The 19365-nt window shown below is 47.8% G+C and overlaps 7 protein-coding genes across 7 annotated transcripts; 4 read left to right on the plus strand and 3 right to left on the minus strand.

Annotated features, from left to right (window-relative positions):
- Positions 1 to 1881: 1881 nt before the first annotated feature.
- BP5553_08102 (uncharacterized protein) lies at positions 1882 to 3658 on the minus strand (the record flags this gene model as incomplete). The annotated part of the gene is made up of 2 exons (XM_032016725.1): positions 1882 to 2878; positions 2928 to 3658. 2 exons carry the CDS (start codon positions 3656 to 3658, stop codon positions 1882 to 1884), a joined length of 1728 nt encoding a protein of 575 aa, XP_031867016.1.
- A 607-nt stretch (positions 3659 to 4265) lies between these two features.
- Positions 4266 to 5577, plus strand: BP5553_08103 (uncharacterized protein; the record flags this gene model as incomplete). Its single annotated transcript, XM_032016726.1, has 4 exons — positions 4266 to 4278; positions 4361 to 4622; positions 4699 to 5344; positions 5431 to 5577. The coding sequence occupies 4 exons, from the start codon at positions 4266 to 4268 to the stop codon at positions 5575 to 5577; spliced, it is 1068 nt and encodes a 355-aa protein (XP_031867017.1).
- A 998-nt stretch (positions 5578 to 6575) lies between these two features.
- BP5553_08104 (uncharacterized protein) lies at positions 6576 to 9166 on the minus strand (the record flags this gene model as incomplete). The annotated part of the gene is made up of 4 exons (XM_032016727.1): positions 6576 to 8259; positions 8325 to 8482; positions 8579 to 8888; positions 8949 to 9166. 4 exons carry the CDS (start codon positions 9164 to 9166, stop codon positions 6576 to 6578), a joined length of 2370 nt encoding a protein of 789 aa, XP_031867018.1.
- A 1974-nt stretch (positions 9167 to 11140) lies between these two features.
- On the plus strand, positions 11141 to 11965 carry BP5553_08105 (DNA replication complex GINS protein PSF2; the record flags this gene model as incomplete). Its single annotated transcript, XM_032016728.1, has 2 exons — positions 11141 to 11254; positions 11348 to 11965. The coding sequence occupies 2 exons, from the start codon at positions 11141 to 11143 to the stop codon at positions 11963 to 11965; spliced, it is 732 nt and encodes a 243-aa protein (XP_031867019.1).
- A 1432-nt stretch (positions 11966 to 13397) lies between these two features.
- BP5553_08106 (uncharacterized protein) lies at positions 13398 to 14021 on the plus strand (the record flags this gene model as incomplete). The annotated part of the gene is made up of 2 exons (XM_032016729.1): positions 13398 to 13672; positions 13799 to 14021. 2 exons carry the CDS (start codon positions 13398 to 13400, stop codon positions 14019 to 14021), a joined length of 498 nt encoding a protein of 165 aa, XP_031867020.1.
- A 674-nt stretch (positions 14022 to 14695) lies between these two features.
- On the minus strand, positions 14696 to 16395 carry BP5553_08107 (uncharacterized protein; the record flags this gene model as incomplete). The annotated part of the gene is made up of 3 exons (XM_032016730.1): positions 14696 to 15000; positions 15056 to 15545; positions 15925 to 16395. 3 exons carry the CDS (start codon positions 16393 to 16395, stop codon positions 14696 to 14698), a joined length of 1266 nt encoding a protein of 421 aa, XP_031867021.1.
- A 580-nt stretch (positions 16396 to 16975) lies between these two features.
- BP5553_08108 (uncharacterized protein) lies at positions 16976 to 19118 on the plus strand (the record flags this gene model as incomplete). Its single annotated transcript, XM_032016731.1, has 5 exons — positions 16976 to 17173; positions 17228 to 17316; positions 17370 to 18055; positions 18111 to 18248; positions 18322 to 19118. 5 exons carry the CDS (start codon positions 16976 to 16978, stop codon positions 19116 to 19118), a joined length of 1908 nt encoding a protein of 635 aa, XP_031867022.1.
- Positions 19119 to 19365: the final 247 nt, after the last annotated feature.

Here is a 19365-nt window from a genome sequence, read left to right on the forward strand (position 1 = left end):
CCCGGCTTGAAATGTTTCTGATGGGTTTAAAAGCATGAGACAGAGACATAATGCATAAAAAGGGGATGTGGTTGAACGAAGCGTCTGTCTTAACTGATAGAACCAAAATTCAACGTCGTGGGGATAAGCATTCGACTAAGTACTTGGCTTAGTGGCTCGGCCACTCTAGCATGCTTGTCATTATACACATCAACATCGAAATAAAGGAGCATCAACTTTGACCGTTCTTTGGATAAGCCCAAAAATAATACTGTACTAAAAGTCAGGAATAAAGGCTGCACTTGCAGCAACCAGATGCACCCCAATGAAGGTAAAGGGAGACAGGGCAATGAAGCCAAATAAAAAAATAAGTGGATGTCTATTCAGAGGTGTACGTGAAGTATGAAAGCAATCTAGCAATATCTTGTGTTGAAAAATTGGGTTGATCTATTTACCATCATTGATGCATGTTTTAGTTGATTCACAGAACCCATAACATGCGATTCAGCCAAGGAAGTGTGCAAGAAACCTCCCTTGAATTTCTCAAAGATAGCCGTGGCCATTACTCGACGGTAAAATAAAGTGAAGTGTATATAGCAGACGGAAGGACTGTAGGGGATTCGTATGGGGCGGTTGGTTGGAGGGTGAGTCGGGTGTTACCTTGAAGATAAAAAAAAATAAGGAGTAACGGGCACTAGGATAGAGGAGCCTTAACGGGGACTGAAATGCAAATGTTTGGTGGTTGTTAGAGTGGGGATAGATTAGACATTCCTTTGTAATAAATTATAGAAAGAGCAAACTGCAAAGTCAAGTTGAGCTCGGCGAATCCTTTAAAGTCTGACATCGTCGGCTAGCCAGCTAGCAGCTAGACAAGCAATTGCACATACCTCCCTCATCAACCGTGAACCATAAAAAAGTTCCCAAGTAAGCAATTCGGCAACAGAGATGAGGATAACAAAGCTGAAGTACGAAGAATCACCATTGATGTGGCAAGGTGCCTAGGAGTCGGTGACTCATTACTTAAACTTCAGCGATATTACTACACTATCCCGATAAACCCCAATTCCCGGTGATATAAATCAAGGTTAGCTTTGAGGCTACAAGAATTGGTTGAGCGTCCTAAGGCATATTTGCTGCCTGTGCTAGTCAGCTAATAAACTAAGCAAACACGACTCGTTAATGAGAAGCTAGCCTGCATGTTGTGACAGATTCTGGTTATCAATTTGGTAGTAGCTGACTGATCATAGGACGAGGCAAGCTACTTACGAACCAAAAAAGCGGCATCCAAGGGGGGGCTGATAAACTTTGCTATTATATGGGAGTAAATCCATGTCGAATATCACCCATACGAGTGCAGGACAGCTATTTGATGGTGTCATCATGTTTTCCCGTGTTACTTCAACATAAGGTCCGATCATTAGGATCTGGTTGTATTAGCTCTAATTAAGGGTATTTGAATATCAGATATAGGGGTGCCCGCCTTCGAGAATTCTTCTGACATAAGCCAGTAACATACGCTGGTAAGTCTTGTTGCGATAGTCTTTAGTTTTCTATCCATTCTCTTGATGTGGTTTTAGAGAATAGCTTCTTACCAGTGGCGCGCACAACGAAACCGGCCGTTCCTTATCTGGCCATCTGAAGTCTTGTTAAATAGTGAACTATTCCAAAGTAATCAGCGTTGGACAGTTCACTAGTAGTTAGTAGCCGTGAAGCCGCCGAGGAGGGTGAAGTGGAGCGGGATCTAAGGAAACTCAAAATTGCCCATAAATGCAAAGTGTAGGGGTATAATTGCATGTACAGTAGAATACTTCAAGAAATATAAGATGGGGAATATGTACAGCTTCTCAGCCACAGTAGGATATCTTAGTCGTCCATAAACCAGCAGCAAGCCACTATGGGATCTCAGACTCTCCAAATAGCGTCTGACACCTTGGCCACTTCCGTCATCTGTTTAACATCATGTACTCGTACAATATCAGCGCCACCATGTATAGCTGCCGCCACGGTTGCAGAAGTCCCATACTGCCGCTCATCCGGTCTCGGGACGTCCGTGATTTTCCCGATGAAAGCTTTTCTACTAGATCCTACCAGCCAAGGCAGACCTCTCAAGCCAGGCCAGTCTCGCAATTCATCGAAGCGTCGTAATATCTCCAGAGCATCATCGCCATCCTTTGCAAACCCAATGCCTGGGTCGAGGATAATGCGCCAACGGCGAATGCCAGCTGCTTGCGCCTCTTCAAGGCGCTGGAGGAGTTCTTTGGCGATAGTGGGGATAAGACCTTTCGGCGAGTAATCTCTCATTACTCGCCTTTGCATCGTATTTGGAGCTCCACGCATGTGCATGAGAATGACTGTTGTCCCAAGGCGTGCCATTGTTGGTAGCATACTTGAATCTAGCTGACCAGCGGAAATATCATTGATAATGTCGGCACCAGCTTCCACAGCAGCCTCGGCGACAGATGCACGGTAGGTGTCGACACTAAGCAACCCTTTGTAGCCTGTGGAACGGATCTGTTTGATAGACGGGATAATGCGGGACGCCTCCTCTTCAGCCGGTACCGATACAGACTGGGGAGCAGATGACTGGCCTCCAATATCAATAATGCGAGCACCATCGTCGGTCAAAGATTGAATTGTAAGTTGTAGTAGGGAGGGTTTGGTGCTATCCAGTTCTGCGGTAATGGGTGCATTTACACTGGCGTCAGAAAATGAGTCGTGATTAAGGTTTAAGATCGCCATGACCATGGTTTTGCGATTAGGTTGGAGAGCCCGAATTGGCTCTTCTGAGCGTCCTAAGGGAGTGACAGTGGACATTGGATGTAACTGAGGGAGCGCATCCAGATACTCTTGGACCGTTTTCCATGAAGACGAGGGATGCAACGGTTCCCCCGGAATAAGTCTACCAACCAATTAATGTCACTCTTTTAGTCGTGGGGGGATATAACAACTCAGAAAGCGGCCGAAGAACAAATTCTCGCTCGGGCATACTTGGATGAGGAACCTTGAGCCTCACATGATCTATTATCTGATCTTCATAGAGTAGGATATCGAGGTCAATATTGCGAGGACCTTTGTCGATAATCTTTTGTCGGCCCAATTTTCGCTCGATTTCTTGAAGAGCGTCGAGGAGCTCCATTGGCTTTAGGTCCGTTGCAATCTGCAGGATGGTCAGGTTTCCGGACGGTGGTGGTTTATACGGGGCGTTATATTTTCTGCGTCGACAGCCCCGTGGGGGCGTACTTGAAGGAAGTCCAGGCAAGAAACTCACCTCACAAACACCATTAAGAAATTTTTCTTGATCCATAACATACATGGGATCTGTCTCCCATAAAGAGCTGGTTCTCAAGATATGAATGCCATATGACTGCATCTCATTGCAGGCTTTTTCGATCCAATCCACCCGGTCTCCAAGATTACTACCCAAGGCAACATATGCTCGCGGCGCCCTTTTGACCTCCGGCTGCATTTTGGAGAGAACATCGTCGAGCGCGCGCTGAATCGATGGTGAGAGCTGTCGTGGTGAATATGACGTCTCCTTCTTTCGACCGGCAGCCAAGCTAGACAGGTGACGAGTGGCGACGATGGATATTGTCAACGGAATTGAGGCATTGGACCGTCTTGATCTCGGCAAACGAGCGGGGATGAAGCCTCGCGCCTTGATCAAAACTCGTCTCTCCATTGACAATGTTACACCGAGGTTGGCGCAGAAATGACCGTTGGTCGGGTGGGAGACATGGCAAAGAATGAAAAAGCGCTGGTCAGGGTGTCATCACGTGGTATTTAGTCTGCATTTGCCGCCCCTGCCAGATTAAAGTTGGTTAAGGTAGGGGGCACTTCTAACCATATCATAAACATCCTGCGCTGTCTACATTCAGGATCTAGAGATATACTTCACTCTTTACCATTGCTTCACTTTTTCCTAATCCGGACTCTCACCCTTACCATACCCAATTCGGGTCGGCCCCACGTGTCTGCGATCTGTCCGCATCACCTGATGTCGGCGACTCCTCCATCGCTTCAGCCGTGCCGAGGCAAATTCCCCAGACTCAACGGTCAACACGCGCAAAAGCTGCCGCCCTGGGCCGAGAGAACCCCAGTTTGACTTAGTCCCACATCCTCCGCTTTGCTCGATCCTCATAAAGACACCGACATCTCTTACATCCTCCTCTAAATCCCTTACTATCCCTCTACAACTGCATCTCTGTATCTATCCTCATTTCCTGCTATAACCGGCATACTTGCTCCATTTACCCGCCCATCCAGCAGCAACAGCAAACAACACAACCATGGCTTCACCACGTAAGTCTCACATGCCAGCTAGAGCAAAACAAAACAATGCAATGAGTTAGAAAGTTAGCCAGGAGACTGACTGTGACCCCAGAGCAACTCCGCACTACGACCACCGATCTCCTCAAGATCAACCACCCTGTTATGCTTGCTGGCATGAATGTTGCCGCTGGTCCCAAGCTCGCAGCAGCAGTCACAAATGCCGGAGGTCTGGGTGTTATCGGTGGTGTAGGCTATACGCCAGACATGCTCCGAGAGCAAATCGCCGAGTTGAAGGAATACCTTAACGACAAGAACGCCCCCTTTGGCGTTGACTTGCTCCTTCCTCAAGTTGGAGGCAGCGCACGAAAGACCAAGTAAGGAATCAGATACCGAGTTGTCTCTATCGTTACTGTGCAAAAGTCAAGTTACTAATGCTGGGTCATTGTGCAGCTACGATTATACCAAAGGCAAGCTCGACGAGCTCGTCGACATTATCATCGAGAGCGGCGCCAGGCTCTTCGTCTGCGCCATCGGCGTCCCTCCCAAACACGTCGTTGAGCGGCTACACAAGGCTGGCATACTATACATGAATATGATCGGGCACCCAAAGCATGTCAAGAAATGCCTCGCCCTCGGCGTGGATCTCATTTGTGCCCAAGGTGGCGAGGGTGGTGGACACACTGGTGACGTCCCCACCACTGTCCTCATCCCCGCGGTTGCCGACCTGGTCAAGGGCCATACCAGCCCTCTGACCGGCAAGCCAGTGCAGGTAATTGCTGCTGGTGGAATTTTCGATGGCCGAGGTGTTGCTGCTGCTCTTATGTTGGGTGCCAGCGCTGTTTGGGTTGGAACTCGTTTCATCTTGACTGATGAGGCTGGAGCGCCAAAGGCACATCAAGAGGCAGTCCGGACCGCTGGCCATGACGATAATATCCGCACCATCATCTTCACCGGCCGTCCTCTGCGTGTCCGAAACAACCCATACATTTCAAACTGGGAGGTAGAGCGTGCACAGGAGATCAAGGATCTCACAGGCAGGGGTATTATTCCCGTGGAACATGACTTGGAGGTTAAGGGTGATGATATTGATGATGAGGTAAGATCCAGCATTTCATTTGATGAGACCTCCTCATTCTCTATTGATAAGTGTGGTTTGAATTGTAATGCTAACTGGATCGATAGACTATGGATAACGCCCGCCCCTGGCTAATGGGCAAGGCTGCCGCAGTGGTCAACGAGAAAAAGAGCGCCAAGGCCGTGGTTGATGAGCTAGTCGGCGATGCAGTTGCATGGATCCACAAGGGCGAGAAGATGACCGCCAAGCTATAGGGGAGGAATATGGAAATAAATCGGTGATGAAACAAATTGTATATTACGATCTACATGCATCTCAATATAATGCATAACTTACTATGTCTATTATGACTCTTTGGACTGTTTCGTATGTGGATATATATTTGTTTCAAGCTGTGTGACGTGGTTAATTTCAAGCGTCAAATAAATATGCCGATCAGAATTCCCATTTCCCTGAAGCTTTTTCTTGAATGCAAGTACCTTCAAGACTTTTAGGCTCCCACATAGAGAGGGAATGGAAATCCTCACTTAGGTGTTTGCTTATGCAAGATACCACTCTACTAGCATTTGAACGGGCATCTATCGTGGCATAAGCTGGTAACTTAACCGGCGTTGTCCTCTAAATCCGCGATGTCGAGTAATATAGATAGTGATACCGCTTCCTAAGTAGAGACTTGTAAGCATAACCAGCTGGTTATCACAGCTATCTGTGAAGCCTTTCAGCCTTTTGTTGGGCAAGACTGGGCTTCAAGCGTGTGTGGTATTCTTTAGGGACTCTCGCAGAGCCCCCGCTCTGCGAACGGGATGTATGGGGGCCGTGCGATCTAATTAAGTAGAACATCCTGTTTTAGCGGACATCTCGTGCAGGGCATGCCTTCTACTGAGGATTCTGTAATGAGTTCCACGTCTTTACTATTACCCAATTATCGGGCGGCCCGAAATAATCTCCTGTGGAGATGCTAATGTATAGCGGTGGAAGGGGGCTGGGGTTTAATCATTGGTGTAACTCATAGCATAATGAGGAACCGGATAATATCGACTTCTAAATCACGTTTTCTGAGATAAGATATCTTCAAAAGCAGTACGTTCTAAACCGAAGTTAACTCGCTGCCGGAAATTCTAATAGCAACTGCTAATAGATGAGGGGTATATAATAATAAACACAGAAACTAAAATTTCAGGACCTCATCCGCCCATATCCCATCTTGTCCATCACGGTAATATATCATTACATTCTCTACAAATTCAGGATCTTAGTACATAAGCGTGGCCGCCACTCCAACAAAGGCTACCGCAACCAATTGCAAAAGCCCAATCGCACTGCCTCCACTCACACCATTAGCTTGCTGGAACGTCGACACAGCACTAGGAGCCGCGCTGGAACTCGACTGCACTCCCGCTTTGACACTACTATCTTCTGCAGTAGGCACGGCAACCTCTCTCACCACCGTGGGAGAAAGCGCCTCCTCAGTAGGCACGACTTCTGGAGGTGAGGATTTTGTGGAAGTGGGCAGGGCAACAGGTGCGGTAGAGTTCGCGGTCGGATATGGTGCTTCTCCTGTAACGTTTCCAGCGAAGGTAGAAGTGGCGTAAGGAGGGACGTAGCTTTCGAAAGTCCTGACGATAGGAGTTTCGCAAGGCGTAAGAGGGACGGGGCTGACGATGACGATGGTTTTCACGACTGGCACGGCGGTGGGGGCTGGAGCAACCCCTTTTGCAGTTTCGGAGGCACCAGTTGGGAGACCTGCGGCAGCTGTTGGGAGGGTTGAGGGGAATTCCGTTTGCGAGACTGGGCAGACAGTCGTGTACTGGACGACAGTCTTGGTTTGGACGATTGCCGATTCAAGGCTTGCAGGGCAATGAATGTATTGGGAGAGGCAGCTGGTAATGGTGTAGGTCTCTGTGCTGTAGATGGTTCTGGTGGTAAGATCCGAGCCGTCAAGGGCACTGGTGGTCGAGTTACTGGCCTTGTTACCAGTTGGGAGTGGACCGGCAGAGCTGTCACCCACTTCACCATCAGCAATACCTGTGGACGTTGGCGAGGCACCGCTGACTGGACAGACAGTTGTGGTGATGATGACTTCACTAGTGACCTGGCCAATTTTGCCTGGGCAGTCGGTAACTTCAGGTTTGCAGGAGGTGATGGTGTAGACGGAGGTTGTGGTAATAGTCGAGGTAGTCATTGACGAATCGCTGCCTGTGGGTACACCGCCAGATGCATCTGAAGTTGAGTTTCCATATGGACCCTGAGACGGTGATGTAGGTTTGTGGTGGGGTTTTATTGAACCAGTTCCAGCGGAGTGGTGATGAGATGAGGCTGTATGATGGGAAGACCCACTTCCTTCCTTAGAAGTGTGCTTACCATGGTCAGATGTATCACTCTCATGTCCGGAATGGATTGCGGTATGGAATGCACCCCCTGGGGCTGTGGGTGATGGGGCATCTGTTTCTTTCGCCTTGGAATGAGTTGATGTGGGTGATGTCTGTTTTGGTATCGTCTTGGAAACCACAGTCTTGCTTTTATCAGAGTCTTCTGTTTGCTTGAGAACAGGGGGAGAAGTCTTCGGAAGCGCCTTCGTGGTCGTTGGATTCGAACTGGATATGCAGGTCGATGGCAGCGCTCCAGTAAAGAATGTCGACACAGCAGTTGGTCCAGCGGAAAATTTGGCAAAGTCAAGATCAACGACCGCGCGGGCATAAGCTCCGATTTCCTCGAAGAAGTTCTCGGTGAACTCCACTTTGCAGGGTTTCTTTGGGTCATATGTGATGCAAGCTTTGTACTGAATTGGGTCGAAGAAAACGCCTGCCTCAAAATCGAAACCTTTCCCGAGCACCTTGAGACCCACCCCAACCTGGAATTTGAGGCGTAGGATGGCGGAAATGCATGCGGCGCCCTTCACCAGTTTCACCGGGATTGACTTGACTTGAACCCCACCACTACGTGTGTATTAGTATATAGCCTGGAACCAAGGATGCCTGTATTGTTTATGGATTAAACTTACATGTTCATTGAAACGATCTTACCGTTCAAGGGATTCAAGACGAAGCTTGCGCCCTTTGGGAATACAACATCAAACCCAGTGCTAAAGTCAACTGCAGCGCTGACCGTGAAAAGGAGCTCCAGGGTAAAGAGAAGGCCAATTTTATCGTCATCGTTGAGCTATTGATTGTTAGTAAATGCATTCCTACTAAGTTAAAAATGCCCTCTAAAGGCATCATCCTAGCTTGCTTGTTGTGAGAGATGTGATGAACATACCGCAACACCGACAGGGGTCTCTGATCTGAACAACGTTACTGTGTACGTTCCTGATGCTGCAAACGATATATCAAACTCGAAGTGACCGCCGAGGTTTTCAAGGTTGACTTCGAGGTTCAAGTCGAGTGCATCGACCACAAGTTCCCTCGGATCAGGGTGTTTGAAAAAATCGATTATGCCTCCAAGAACCGATTCATCCTTCTTCACTCCCTCGGTGGTGACAACAGCAGTGCCAGTAGTATAACACGAGATACATGTGACGGAAATGGAAAGCGATCCACTGGCGTCACCCTTCGACTTTCCCAGTGCACTAAGAGAACGAATTAACCTTATTTGCGGGGGGGCGGCGGGGGGGCGAAGGGCTTCTTACACATTGAACAAAACGTCCTTCGCTGGGAACGTTTTGGCAAGGGAAACTGTCCCAAGATTCCGGTTCCGCCCTTCTATATACGAAAAGTGGTCAATATCAATGTGCCGCTTTTCTGGCACATCGACGTATTTAACATCGTAGGCAACGAGTGGCTTCAAAACGGAGGAAAAGACTGGAGCGGCGCCTGCTAGGAGGCAGAGCCAGGATAGAGGCTTCATCTCAAGATATAGCCCAAACTGAGGGTAAAAGAGTGTGGAGTTAAAGAAAGAAAGAATCTTGCACTATACAAGACTAAGAAATTGAGCACCCTGAAGAACAGGAAATTGTACACTTGGTTCTTGACATGATATAAGGCTCGACGAAATCGAAGTACCTTTGTAGATCCGCAAGGCTCCCCAGATGCTGGCTGCAACCTCGTTTCATCGCAGGGATTGTGCTGACGTTGATTATATTTCAAGCTTCACAGGATTGCCTGGCATGTGGTGTGGTGCATCTCCGCTTGGCACGGTCCTGCCGTGGACCACGACCGAGCACGCCGTAAGCACACAAAATATGGTTCGGTGATTCGCGCATGTCGATAAGGATCCCACCAGGCGAAGCCTAGCTGCAGAATAGGATAACTGTGCGGCAGAATGGCATAAATCGTCAAATAGGGGATTCGGTTGAAAGCCAATTCAGGGGGAGAATCCCAAAATGTTTAAGGCTGAGGCAACTTGGTTGGGCGTTCCTGGAAACCCTAGTAATTCAAAGATAGCTCAGCCTCCCTCCACCCAGTCAACGACAGACGCAACTGACTCGACTCGACTCCTACGGAGCACTCGTCCTTCCGGTCGCTACTCGTACAGCGAAGGATTTATTGATGGGCGTCCTCGTAAACCGCAACAGCATAAAGCTCTTGGCATCTTGCAATTTCGGAATTAAGGGGCGAGGTCATGAGCTGAACGGAATCCGGGGTGATGATGGATGATCATTGCTTGTTCCTATTCTCGAGTCTTTCCCGCGAAATAGTATGATATACCCCTTTTCCCTTGCCCCTCAAGCAACCCCCCAACTCGAGAATACAGCGTAGGGCGGTAATGTAAGAGATCCTGAATACCGGATGAACGTTTCCCCAGTCCACAAACGTCAAAGTTTGTCGCGGCCCACGAGCGATCCGATGGGTCTTTCCGGCACTACTCCGGGCCCTGGCAAACCCTAAACATGAGGTAGAGTTTACGACTCTTATTAGAATAGCACCCACGAGCTATGCTCCCGTTGAACAAGGTTGACGTCCAGAGTTGATTAAACATGCATGGAGGATTGGAAGGATCGCTGATTGGTTTTTGCTGCATTACTACCTACGAAGTATTGCATCCCTCAGATCGCTCAGCTGTTGCACACCGCGATGTCTGTCCAGAGCCTTCGGATTTCGCCTGGCGGTGACGGTCCTCCTCCAGGCTCCCTCGTACCTATTGCATTGAATGTCGACAAGTGGCCTAGTTCTTCCAGACCCAGAAGGTAGCCACTGAAACACGCCGCCAATATCGCCCACGTGTCTTCATAATAGCGGCTGCCAAGCATCCTGAGGCCATAGAAGTAACCATTGTTTGGATCTGAAAGGGGCGGGCGCGACGAGAATGGTAACGTATGGTGAGGTTTTGGAAGTTAGGATTATGAGTTGACGCGATAAAGTTGCGGGATTCCGACTACTACGCGCCCCAAGCATGGCGCTACACTTGAATTATGGTGACGCCAAGGGGCTTGCTAAATCATCCTCCCTTTTGTCCGCAAGGCTGCCACATAGACCGTACTAATACTCTAATAGTATATATAGAATAGGGGCCTATTTTTTGTCGTATTGATTAGTTTAGACGCTAGATTTTTAAAAGTCTCGCACACAGTGAGTAATGCGGGATATGTGATATATCTGCCAACATCCGTAAAAACATATCATGTGTTCTTAGAGTTTCAGTACCTCTCTCTAACCATAATATCACCAAAGCCTTCTTCCTCTTACGCAACGGAAAGTTGGTTCTATGACGACGGGGAGTGGCACATGTAAAGGGGGCTGATTATATCACTCGACGGAGCTCCTCACCGCCCGAAAGCCGGGGGAGCTAATCCCCTTTTGGTGATGATATTGCCATCCGCGTCCTACATCGCGTTGATGATTTTGGCGATTGCAAAGAAGTCAACATCAGGTGCTCCACAAGATGGCGCTACCTTTGCCACAAGGGTTAACTCCCCTTGAGGTCGCATTTGTTTGCGAGATGGAGATGGTCACCGTCATTCCTCGCCAGCAGCTCAAAAGTCAGGACCTAATAGCGGTAAGTTTCTAACCCCGCTATACCCCACCACCATCAACACCACCGCGCCAACTCCTCCCGACCTTCAATCGTCAAGCTCATAGTCACTATCAGGGACCAACACCGGGATTGCGGCCACCTCATCGTGCGTCGCTACCCCTTTGGTTTGCCCTTCTCCTCAAACGTCAGCGAAGAGCCAATATCCTTCCTCCACCATGGTTGCTCCCATCATCCCTCGAGAAGATCCTCAGACACGAAACAGAAATCTCACCAGACACCTTTTCGCCGCCCCCGCCACATCCACATCCTATCAGCACTCGGCCTGCCGCAACCGACCATTTGGCACCGCCATTCCTGCCATCGAGTACAGCTGATGCCCCACCGGGATATCTCCCTTACCACTGGCTGGAGCTTGGAGATATATTGTTAGAGGCATGTAGTGATGACATACCAGACGCTGATAGAGTGAGGACCTTATTAAGAGACTTACGAGAGGTTCGAATGGCGAAGATGAGAGCTAGTGCCAATGATCTGGAGGGGGGTGGAGTGAGTAGTTTCAAAGGCGTTGGAGCTATGGAAATTGCCGAAGGCAGACAATTCATAGTTGGCGTTATGGATGGCTTGAGGAAACTCGGAGCAAGTAGAGAGGTTGCGAGAAGAGAAAGAGAGGAGGATGAGGGCGGTGGTGCCGGAGGGGCGAATAGTGACGATGAAGAAATGGAGATGGAGTGATTATGGCTGCATGGGCTTCTGGGTATACATTGCATTGGCATAAATATCGGCGTTGAGGAGTGTGACATTAATTTGCTGCATATACCCATCCATTTCGCGGCTTTTATTCTGCAAGCTGGACATTGCGATGAACTCTCATCGCCATTTCATATTCTGTCCTATGTAGTCTCATCCGGCGTCATAGCGGAGCTGACAACTTAGCTTTCACAGGGCATAAAAGCAGGTGCCAAAACAAACCGGACGCAAATAAAATCAAAAGTTAGCAAAAAGAAAACGATAAATGGAAATTAAAATGGAAATAAAGATCCAACAAGGCAAGAAAGTTCCATTATCAACAAACCGCCTAATCTCTGTCGACTATGAACAGATATTAGCGTTCCACCGAATTTCTTTCATTTCGGGATGAATTGTTGCGCGGCGCGTGTCTCGAATTACCCTAATCAAGAGCCTAGTTGCCCTAATGCACTTTTATGACTTAGAAATGTCTCAAAAAAATATTACTACCTGGCTAGTAGTGAGGCAATGCCACCGGCCTCCTAGCAAAGAGCCGAAAATGGAGGCGGGGATAATCTCCTTTGCTGCTAGAAAGACAGCATGATTTTTCTGTTTTTGCTTCATACAACTGTCCACTTGGCAGAATCAGAAGAAGATGTGGCAAAACCAAGGGCATATCACCTCCCACACCGAGTAAGTGCGGGCAATTCTAATTCGCATGTTGGTAACAAATGTCACCTTCTCTACCCTGAGCCTCTGACCGCCTTTCTCTCCGCTCCACATCATCACCTTCTCATTTCCCTCACTGATTAGTGTAATCTTTTGCCACCTATGACTTGGCATGATATAGCCCTTGGTGGGTGCAGGAACAAAATCAGTCCTTCCAGAGAGCAAACTGGGGTGATTCCATTCTACCACGGCTTGCTGTGGATGGATAAGCGACGTTTCTATTGTTCGTTGGTTTCTATTGTTGTTGGCAGTACGATATTGTCGCTTCACTCTCTCGCTAGTTGCTAAATATTGACAATACAACAGTACCCCTATTTTACCTATTGTAACAAAAGCTTAATGAAACTCGGAGTCGCGTAACTATGGCTATTGGGCATTACTATTGTGAGCAGTAAGATATTGATCTCGACAATACTTTCGCTTGCTCTAACAATTCGGGAATCTACACTATCTATTCGAGGACACCCAACGTATTGTCAATCGCTTGATATTGTATCCAGTAAGTCCTGCCTATATCTTCTGGAGGTCTCCTTCAGGTCTTTCCTTTCTTTCCTTCGGCCAGGCTTCCCGTTTTGATTACCGTTCTTCGATTTCAAAGAACATATTTCAAGATAACCTTCATAACCAATCCATTCTGTTGTTGGAAGCGGTCTCCTTCAATCCAACCACTCAACCTCTCTCAAATATTTGCCCAATTCACACCTTCACCATGTCCTTCAGCGACGATAATGCAGCTCTCAGACGATATATCTCTCTCATAATCAGGCCACGCACCCGCAGCAACGTCCAGAAGCTTAGCGAATTACGACCAGACCTCAACATCCTCCACCCTCCCATGGAGAGGGACCCACTCTACCCACCGCGCCAGACACCCCTCCTCCCCTATATCCCGGGAGACTTATTTGATATGGGGAGCAATTACTCCCAGGCATCAAGCCTAGATATTGGAGATGGAGAGCCCGTCGAAGAGGGCAGAGTTAGTAAGTTTGTCAATTTACTCATGGCTCACACTTACTTTCACCTATACTACTACCCTATTTCTAAATTCTACTTCCTTTACAAGTTCGGAGGTTTCAATGTTCAACTGAACTAAGACTGACTACTGAACAGAACATACGATGGTTCGAACCCGCGAGGGGGAGATCCTATATTTAAACGACGAGGATCTGGAAGATTTTCAGTGGGAGGAGAGGCAGAGGCGTTTATACCAGAAACGAATGGGGGGGTTGGGGAGAGCCAAGAGGGCGAGGAGGTGGAAGAAGAGCAGGGCTTCGAAGAGGAAGCGGGACGAGAATGGGAGGTGGAGGGGGGAGGTAATGGGGCGGATATCTAAGAAGATACAGAAGAAGTGAGAAGGAATTGCCACTAGAATTTTCATTTGAATTGATTGATATCTGATCAAGTAAGAGTACGTCGTCCATTGTCAAATATTGTGATGTTGTCAATGTATTCGAGTAGGGCTGTGGCAAAATAAGGGGCTTAAAAGAAACAGGTGTCAGGGTTAAAATAGCTAGACTTGTGAGTTGTTTGCGTCTAGGTAGCCACGGAGCTCTTAGACCCTCTTCTATACGTCAAAAACTAGTGGAATGGGCATTGAAGGTGAGAATTGGACCGGATTTGCTACTGAACCAATAGATTTCTGGTGGCTAGGCCGTGTCTCTGGAACGCGAGATCACGGTCAGGCGTTTTAATACCTCAAAGGGGAGCTGGTTTATTGGAGCGGAAACTGAATGCGAAAATGAAATTTCGGACATACGTTATATGAATGGCTCCCCAATGAAGCCGGACTTGGAAACAAAAATAAACTGCTGTTTCTATTTCGACGGTATACATTTCCAATGCAAGGTCCACAGCCAAATTCAAATACCCCAAGTATATCCGCCGTATGGTATTCCATAAACTCCAAATATATACCTTGCACATATTCTATACCCCGCGGGAGACCCTGATAAACTCCGATATATGACTCGTATATGTTGTCTTCCCGTAAACCCATTTGATGCAGGTTCACTTAACTATGGACATGCCAGTATTAGATCGCGCAACACTTATGGGCCATTCGATCAGATCCCGCATATCCGCAGGCAAGATGTGGGTGCCTGAATTGATCCAGTCCAGATGCCCACGAAGCGTTACCACGCAGCGCCTTTCCCCGAACTCTCGATCGATAATTGGTCCCATAACCAGCTGGATGGCTAGGAAATGAATGAGCAGAATCCGTGATACTACGTTTTCGGGGGCAGTAAATTCGCGAAGCTTGTTGTTGTTCATGCTGATGATCCACTGATATACCCCCAGAAACTTGAAATATGCTGCTGACGAGTCAGTTATCACAGCCGCAGATCCACAGTGTGCGTGGAGACTTACTTCGTACAGATGATATTGCCAGGAGGTCAGTTATATCTACTAAATGATTGTAGAACTCTATATTGTTCGACTTTTCGACTGTCGGTAGCAGTGCCGCTAAAGCTTGCTGTGCATTTTGTACCGAACATGTGTCTATGAGTGGTATATTAGAGAGCCTCTCAATCATATATTCGAAATGGTCGATGCAGAAAAATCCCATTGGAAGCTCCTCCAACTTGAGTTGCCTACTAAGCATGGTACATCCGCGGAGCATGCGGAAGGTTTCCTCCATACCATCAGGCATGTAGGTAGATTGGAAGGCAATGAGGTAACATGATGCTAGGAGCGCATCTCCATCGCTACCAGTTCGTGGTGCTCGGGAAATTGCTTCATTGGAGCCCAGAATAGCAAGATGCCGGTGATGCAACGCTGTGGCGTTGAGATCTTCTCCGGTGATCATCCCCAGATGGGATGCTGCCAGGCCCAAAATCGCATGCATGACATATTCATTCTAGTAGTATCAGGTTAGTAAGGTAATTCTTTGGTGTGGAAAGGAAACATGCGTGATGTGCAATCAAGGGAACTAGTGACGTCCAGCATGAATCAGCACCAACAGGCAGGTAAGGATATGCTTCTTGTAGAAAATGTTGAAATAGTCGCATGTCGGTCAAAGTAAACTTTATTGGAGTATGTTGCAGGGTGACGGAGGCTATGGGGCTTGGTGCATATATCGCCGATTGCTGCACGGCTGGGAGTGTTTTTGGAACTGGATATGTGCATTTAATCTTGTGCCTTATGCAATTCCCACATCTCGGCAGGGTTTCTTGACACTTGGGCAAGGTTAGTTATATCCATATATCCTTTAGGTCTAGAAAGTAATCCATGCATACCTTTATCTTCCTGCTTTTGCAGTTGAAGCAACCGTGCCTGGACTTCTTGTGACCTTTTCTTGGCCTCGGTCGCGACTTTGCTTCGGTATTCGGGCATTCAACAACTTTGAGCGGTGGGCAATGGGCTAATACGCACTCGGGTGTATTGAGTGAGGAGGAGTCCTCTGGTGTAGAATTGGAATTTGGTGCATCATACACCATGTTCCCCATTGATGGTCCGACTTGTGGTGTTTGCCCGTTATCCGACGATGTAAAAGACCCTTGACAGCTTGGAAAATGCTGGGAAAGATACCGGTCATCCTCTGGCCCCAACTTTTCAAATTCGATTTCCATTTCAGCGCTGCTCTTAGCAGGATGAACCCAAATTCCTTGGAGGCTAGTGTGATCGTTCATGTCGGCAAGAGCCCTTTCTCTAATAACATGGAATTCATCACGGAGAAGTAGGAATTGAATGCGATAGTCGGTATTCATTTTTACAGAGTGCTATAATTATGCCGTCCCCGGGCTGAAATAACCTTGTGAGAAGCTGACCGTTCAGGGTTGCTGCCTGTCCAGAGAGCAGTCGTAGACTCGTGGGTTGCAAGGAGTTGGTTGCATGAACGAATAAGGAGCGTGGAAAGAGGGTGAGATTGACTCCAGAAACAAAAATAACTATTTCCAACGTGACCCGGCATCCAAGTAGGGCAAATATCCTAATACAGGGGATGTTTTGCTTCCATAGGGGGATGGTGTTGTTACGAGGCACAAGGCTTGGTAGGAATGCCTTCATTGGCTTATGGGGTTGCAAGTGCTCTATCAATTGAGAGGTGTGTATATAGAAGGGCAGGGGTTGCAACTGTCAAGCCAACCACCTCTCTAGGTTCTGTACTACCATCACACAGCTCCTTTTCATCCTTCCTGTCACTCGAGATATTTTCATCTCAATCCAACTGTGTGAGGTCGATCACTTCCTCGGTATCATGGCTTGATTATTATGCCCCCTTTTTCTTGATCCATGGTGGCCAAGTTTTTGTTTCAACCTGCATATCCTTTGTGTAAGGTGTCATCAATCATGGTGACCTTAACATCCCTAACAAACTCATCGGTGCTCTCCTGGGCCATCGGAGCAGTCGTCCTATTCGAGACACCATTCGATAATATATTTTCTGGCCCCCGAAAGCTTGTTACTATTTTGGCGTTTGTGGCCGTTTACACCCTGGCGTTTTTATGGCAAAATCAGGTGACTGAGATTGTCCCCGAGCCCTACTTAGTATGCCTTTCCGTAACTTCGACGATAGATTTTGGCTATTAATTTGGAAAATAGGATGAAGTGTTTCACATCCCTCAAGCACAAGCATATTGCAGAGCGGCCTATGAGGTCTGGGATCCAAAACTTACTACCCCTCCTGGCCTGTGAGTTTCGCCATCCAAGAAATTGAACCGCGCTGAAGATAGGAACCTGTTAGATATGCCTTTTCGACGGTCTGGATTAAAACACTGGGCTATGGAGTATGCAGTGTTTACAATCTCCGGCGCTTTAGCGTCTTCGCCCTCTGTATTACAATGGTGTATGCCTTCGAGTGCCGCACACTCATAACCTCCATATGGCAACGAAATCCCTTGGCCACCGCCAAACCAACAGGTATTATCTCTGCGAAAACACCATATGTCCCCAATTTCCGCTCATTTGTCACCTCTATCTGGCACCGAGACCCCCCAGCCACCACCAAAATCCCGAGAGCAGGAATTATGAAGAAGGATGCTATCCTTACAGCATCGAGTATCGCGCTTTTCCCCCCACTATTCCTCTTCTCTGGGCTCTTCTACACAGATGTACTTTCAACTTGCCTTGTCCTGACTTCATACCGGCTTTTCCTCCAACGCAAAAGCTTTTACGAGAACTCAGGATCCGGATTTTTGAGAATTTACGTCACTGGAATGGTAGCACTTACTATGAGGCAGACTAATATTTTCTGGGTTGCCATCTTCATGGGTGGCTCAGAGGCCGTGAGGATTATCAAGATGAATGAATCTCCGTCGACTGCCACTAAACCGGCATCTCGAACTTGGCCAGAAATAATTATGGCTACTTTTTCACAGTACAGCCGGGGCGATATTCATGATGTGCCTTTACAAGATGCTGGTGTGACTGGTACGAAACTCCATCAAGCCTGTTTATTTACCGTCCGCATATTGACGAAATTCAGATTTCATCCTTTGCGCTCTCAGTATTGCAGTTGCCATTCTGTGTCATCCTATCCTTATCCTGTCCCGGTTACTGCCGTATATTGCACTTCTCATCTCATTTATGCTATTCGTCCTCTGGAACGGTAGTGTCGTCCTAGGTAAACTATCCTCCTATTACCGATCCTTGCCACGCTTCCTACTCCGCTCCCCAAGCTAACTAAACAAATCAAGGCGATAAATCAAACCATGTCGCAACTATCCACATTACACAACTCCTCTATCTCTTTCCCTTCCTGGCTTTCTTCACCGCGCCACTCATCATCCCCTCCTTCTTCCAGCACACAGTTGCCACACTGAAATCCAAGTTTTCGTTCCGAAAGGCCACCCCAGCAGTGATTTACACAACCCTAGCGCTCCTCACAACACTAGCAATCATACACTACAACACCATTATCCATCCATTCACCCTAGCTGATAACAGACACTACGTATTTTACGTCTTCCGATACAGCATTCTCCGGCATCCATTAATTCGGTACCTCCTTGCGCCTATCTATCTCCTCTGCGCTTGGGCAGTATACTTGGCTTTTATTCCACTTCCATCCGATAGCTATTCTAGTCCATCGGACACGGGAAGTGCCCCCACCACAAAGCCAACGGAACCTACCAGGACTCAAGGCGCCGAAGCCGCCCTTCCTCCACCAACCATGTCCAACACAACCAACACAACATCAACACTCCTCCTCCTCCTCATCCCTACAGCATTGTCACTAATAACAGCACCCCTGGTTGAACCGCGGTATTTCATCTTACCATGGGTATTCTATCGACTTCACCTGCCCACTCCTTCAGCATCACCATCGGCATCTACCCCTCGATGGGATGGAATTTTAGGAGGAAAGACTAAGTGGCTGTGGTTCGAGATGTTATGGTTCCTGCTAATCAATGCAATTACGGGGTATATCTTTTTATATCGGGGGTTTAAGTGGCCGCAGGAGCCTGGGAAGGTGCAGAGGTTTATGTGGTAAGTTTCTGCAATTTTGGAAAACGGATGGTGGGCTTCATGGGCTAGGGCCGGCAGGTTCGGGTTGGTGGTTGGGGGGTTAATCAAGCGTGTGATGTAGGCTTTATTTTGGAAAGGAGGCTGCATGGTGAGGAAAGGAACCATCTAAAGCACTGTAGTTAATAAAAACTTTTATTCCTATTACCACCGGCAACCTATATTTAGGTCTGCCGAGTGAATCCATGTCATATATGTATATGTATCGTATGTCA

This window comes from Venustampulla echinocandica, assembly GCF_003357145.1.
Source record: "Venustampulla echinocandica strain BP 5553 chromosome Unknown scaffold_7, whole genome shotgun sequence".
In the NCBI taxonomy this organism is placed as follows: Eukaryota; Fungi; Ascomycota; class Leotiomycetes; order Helotiales; family Pleuroascaceae; genus Venustampulla; species Venustampulla echinocandica.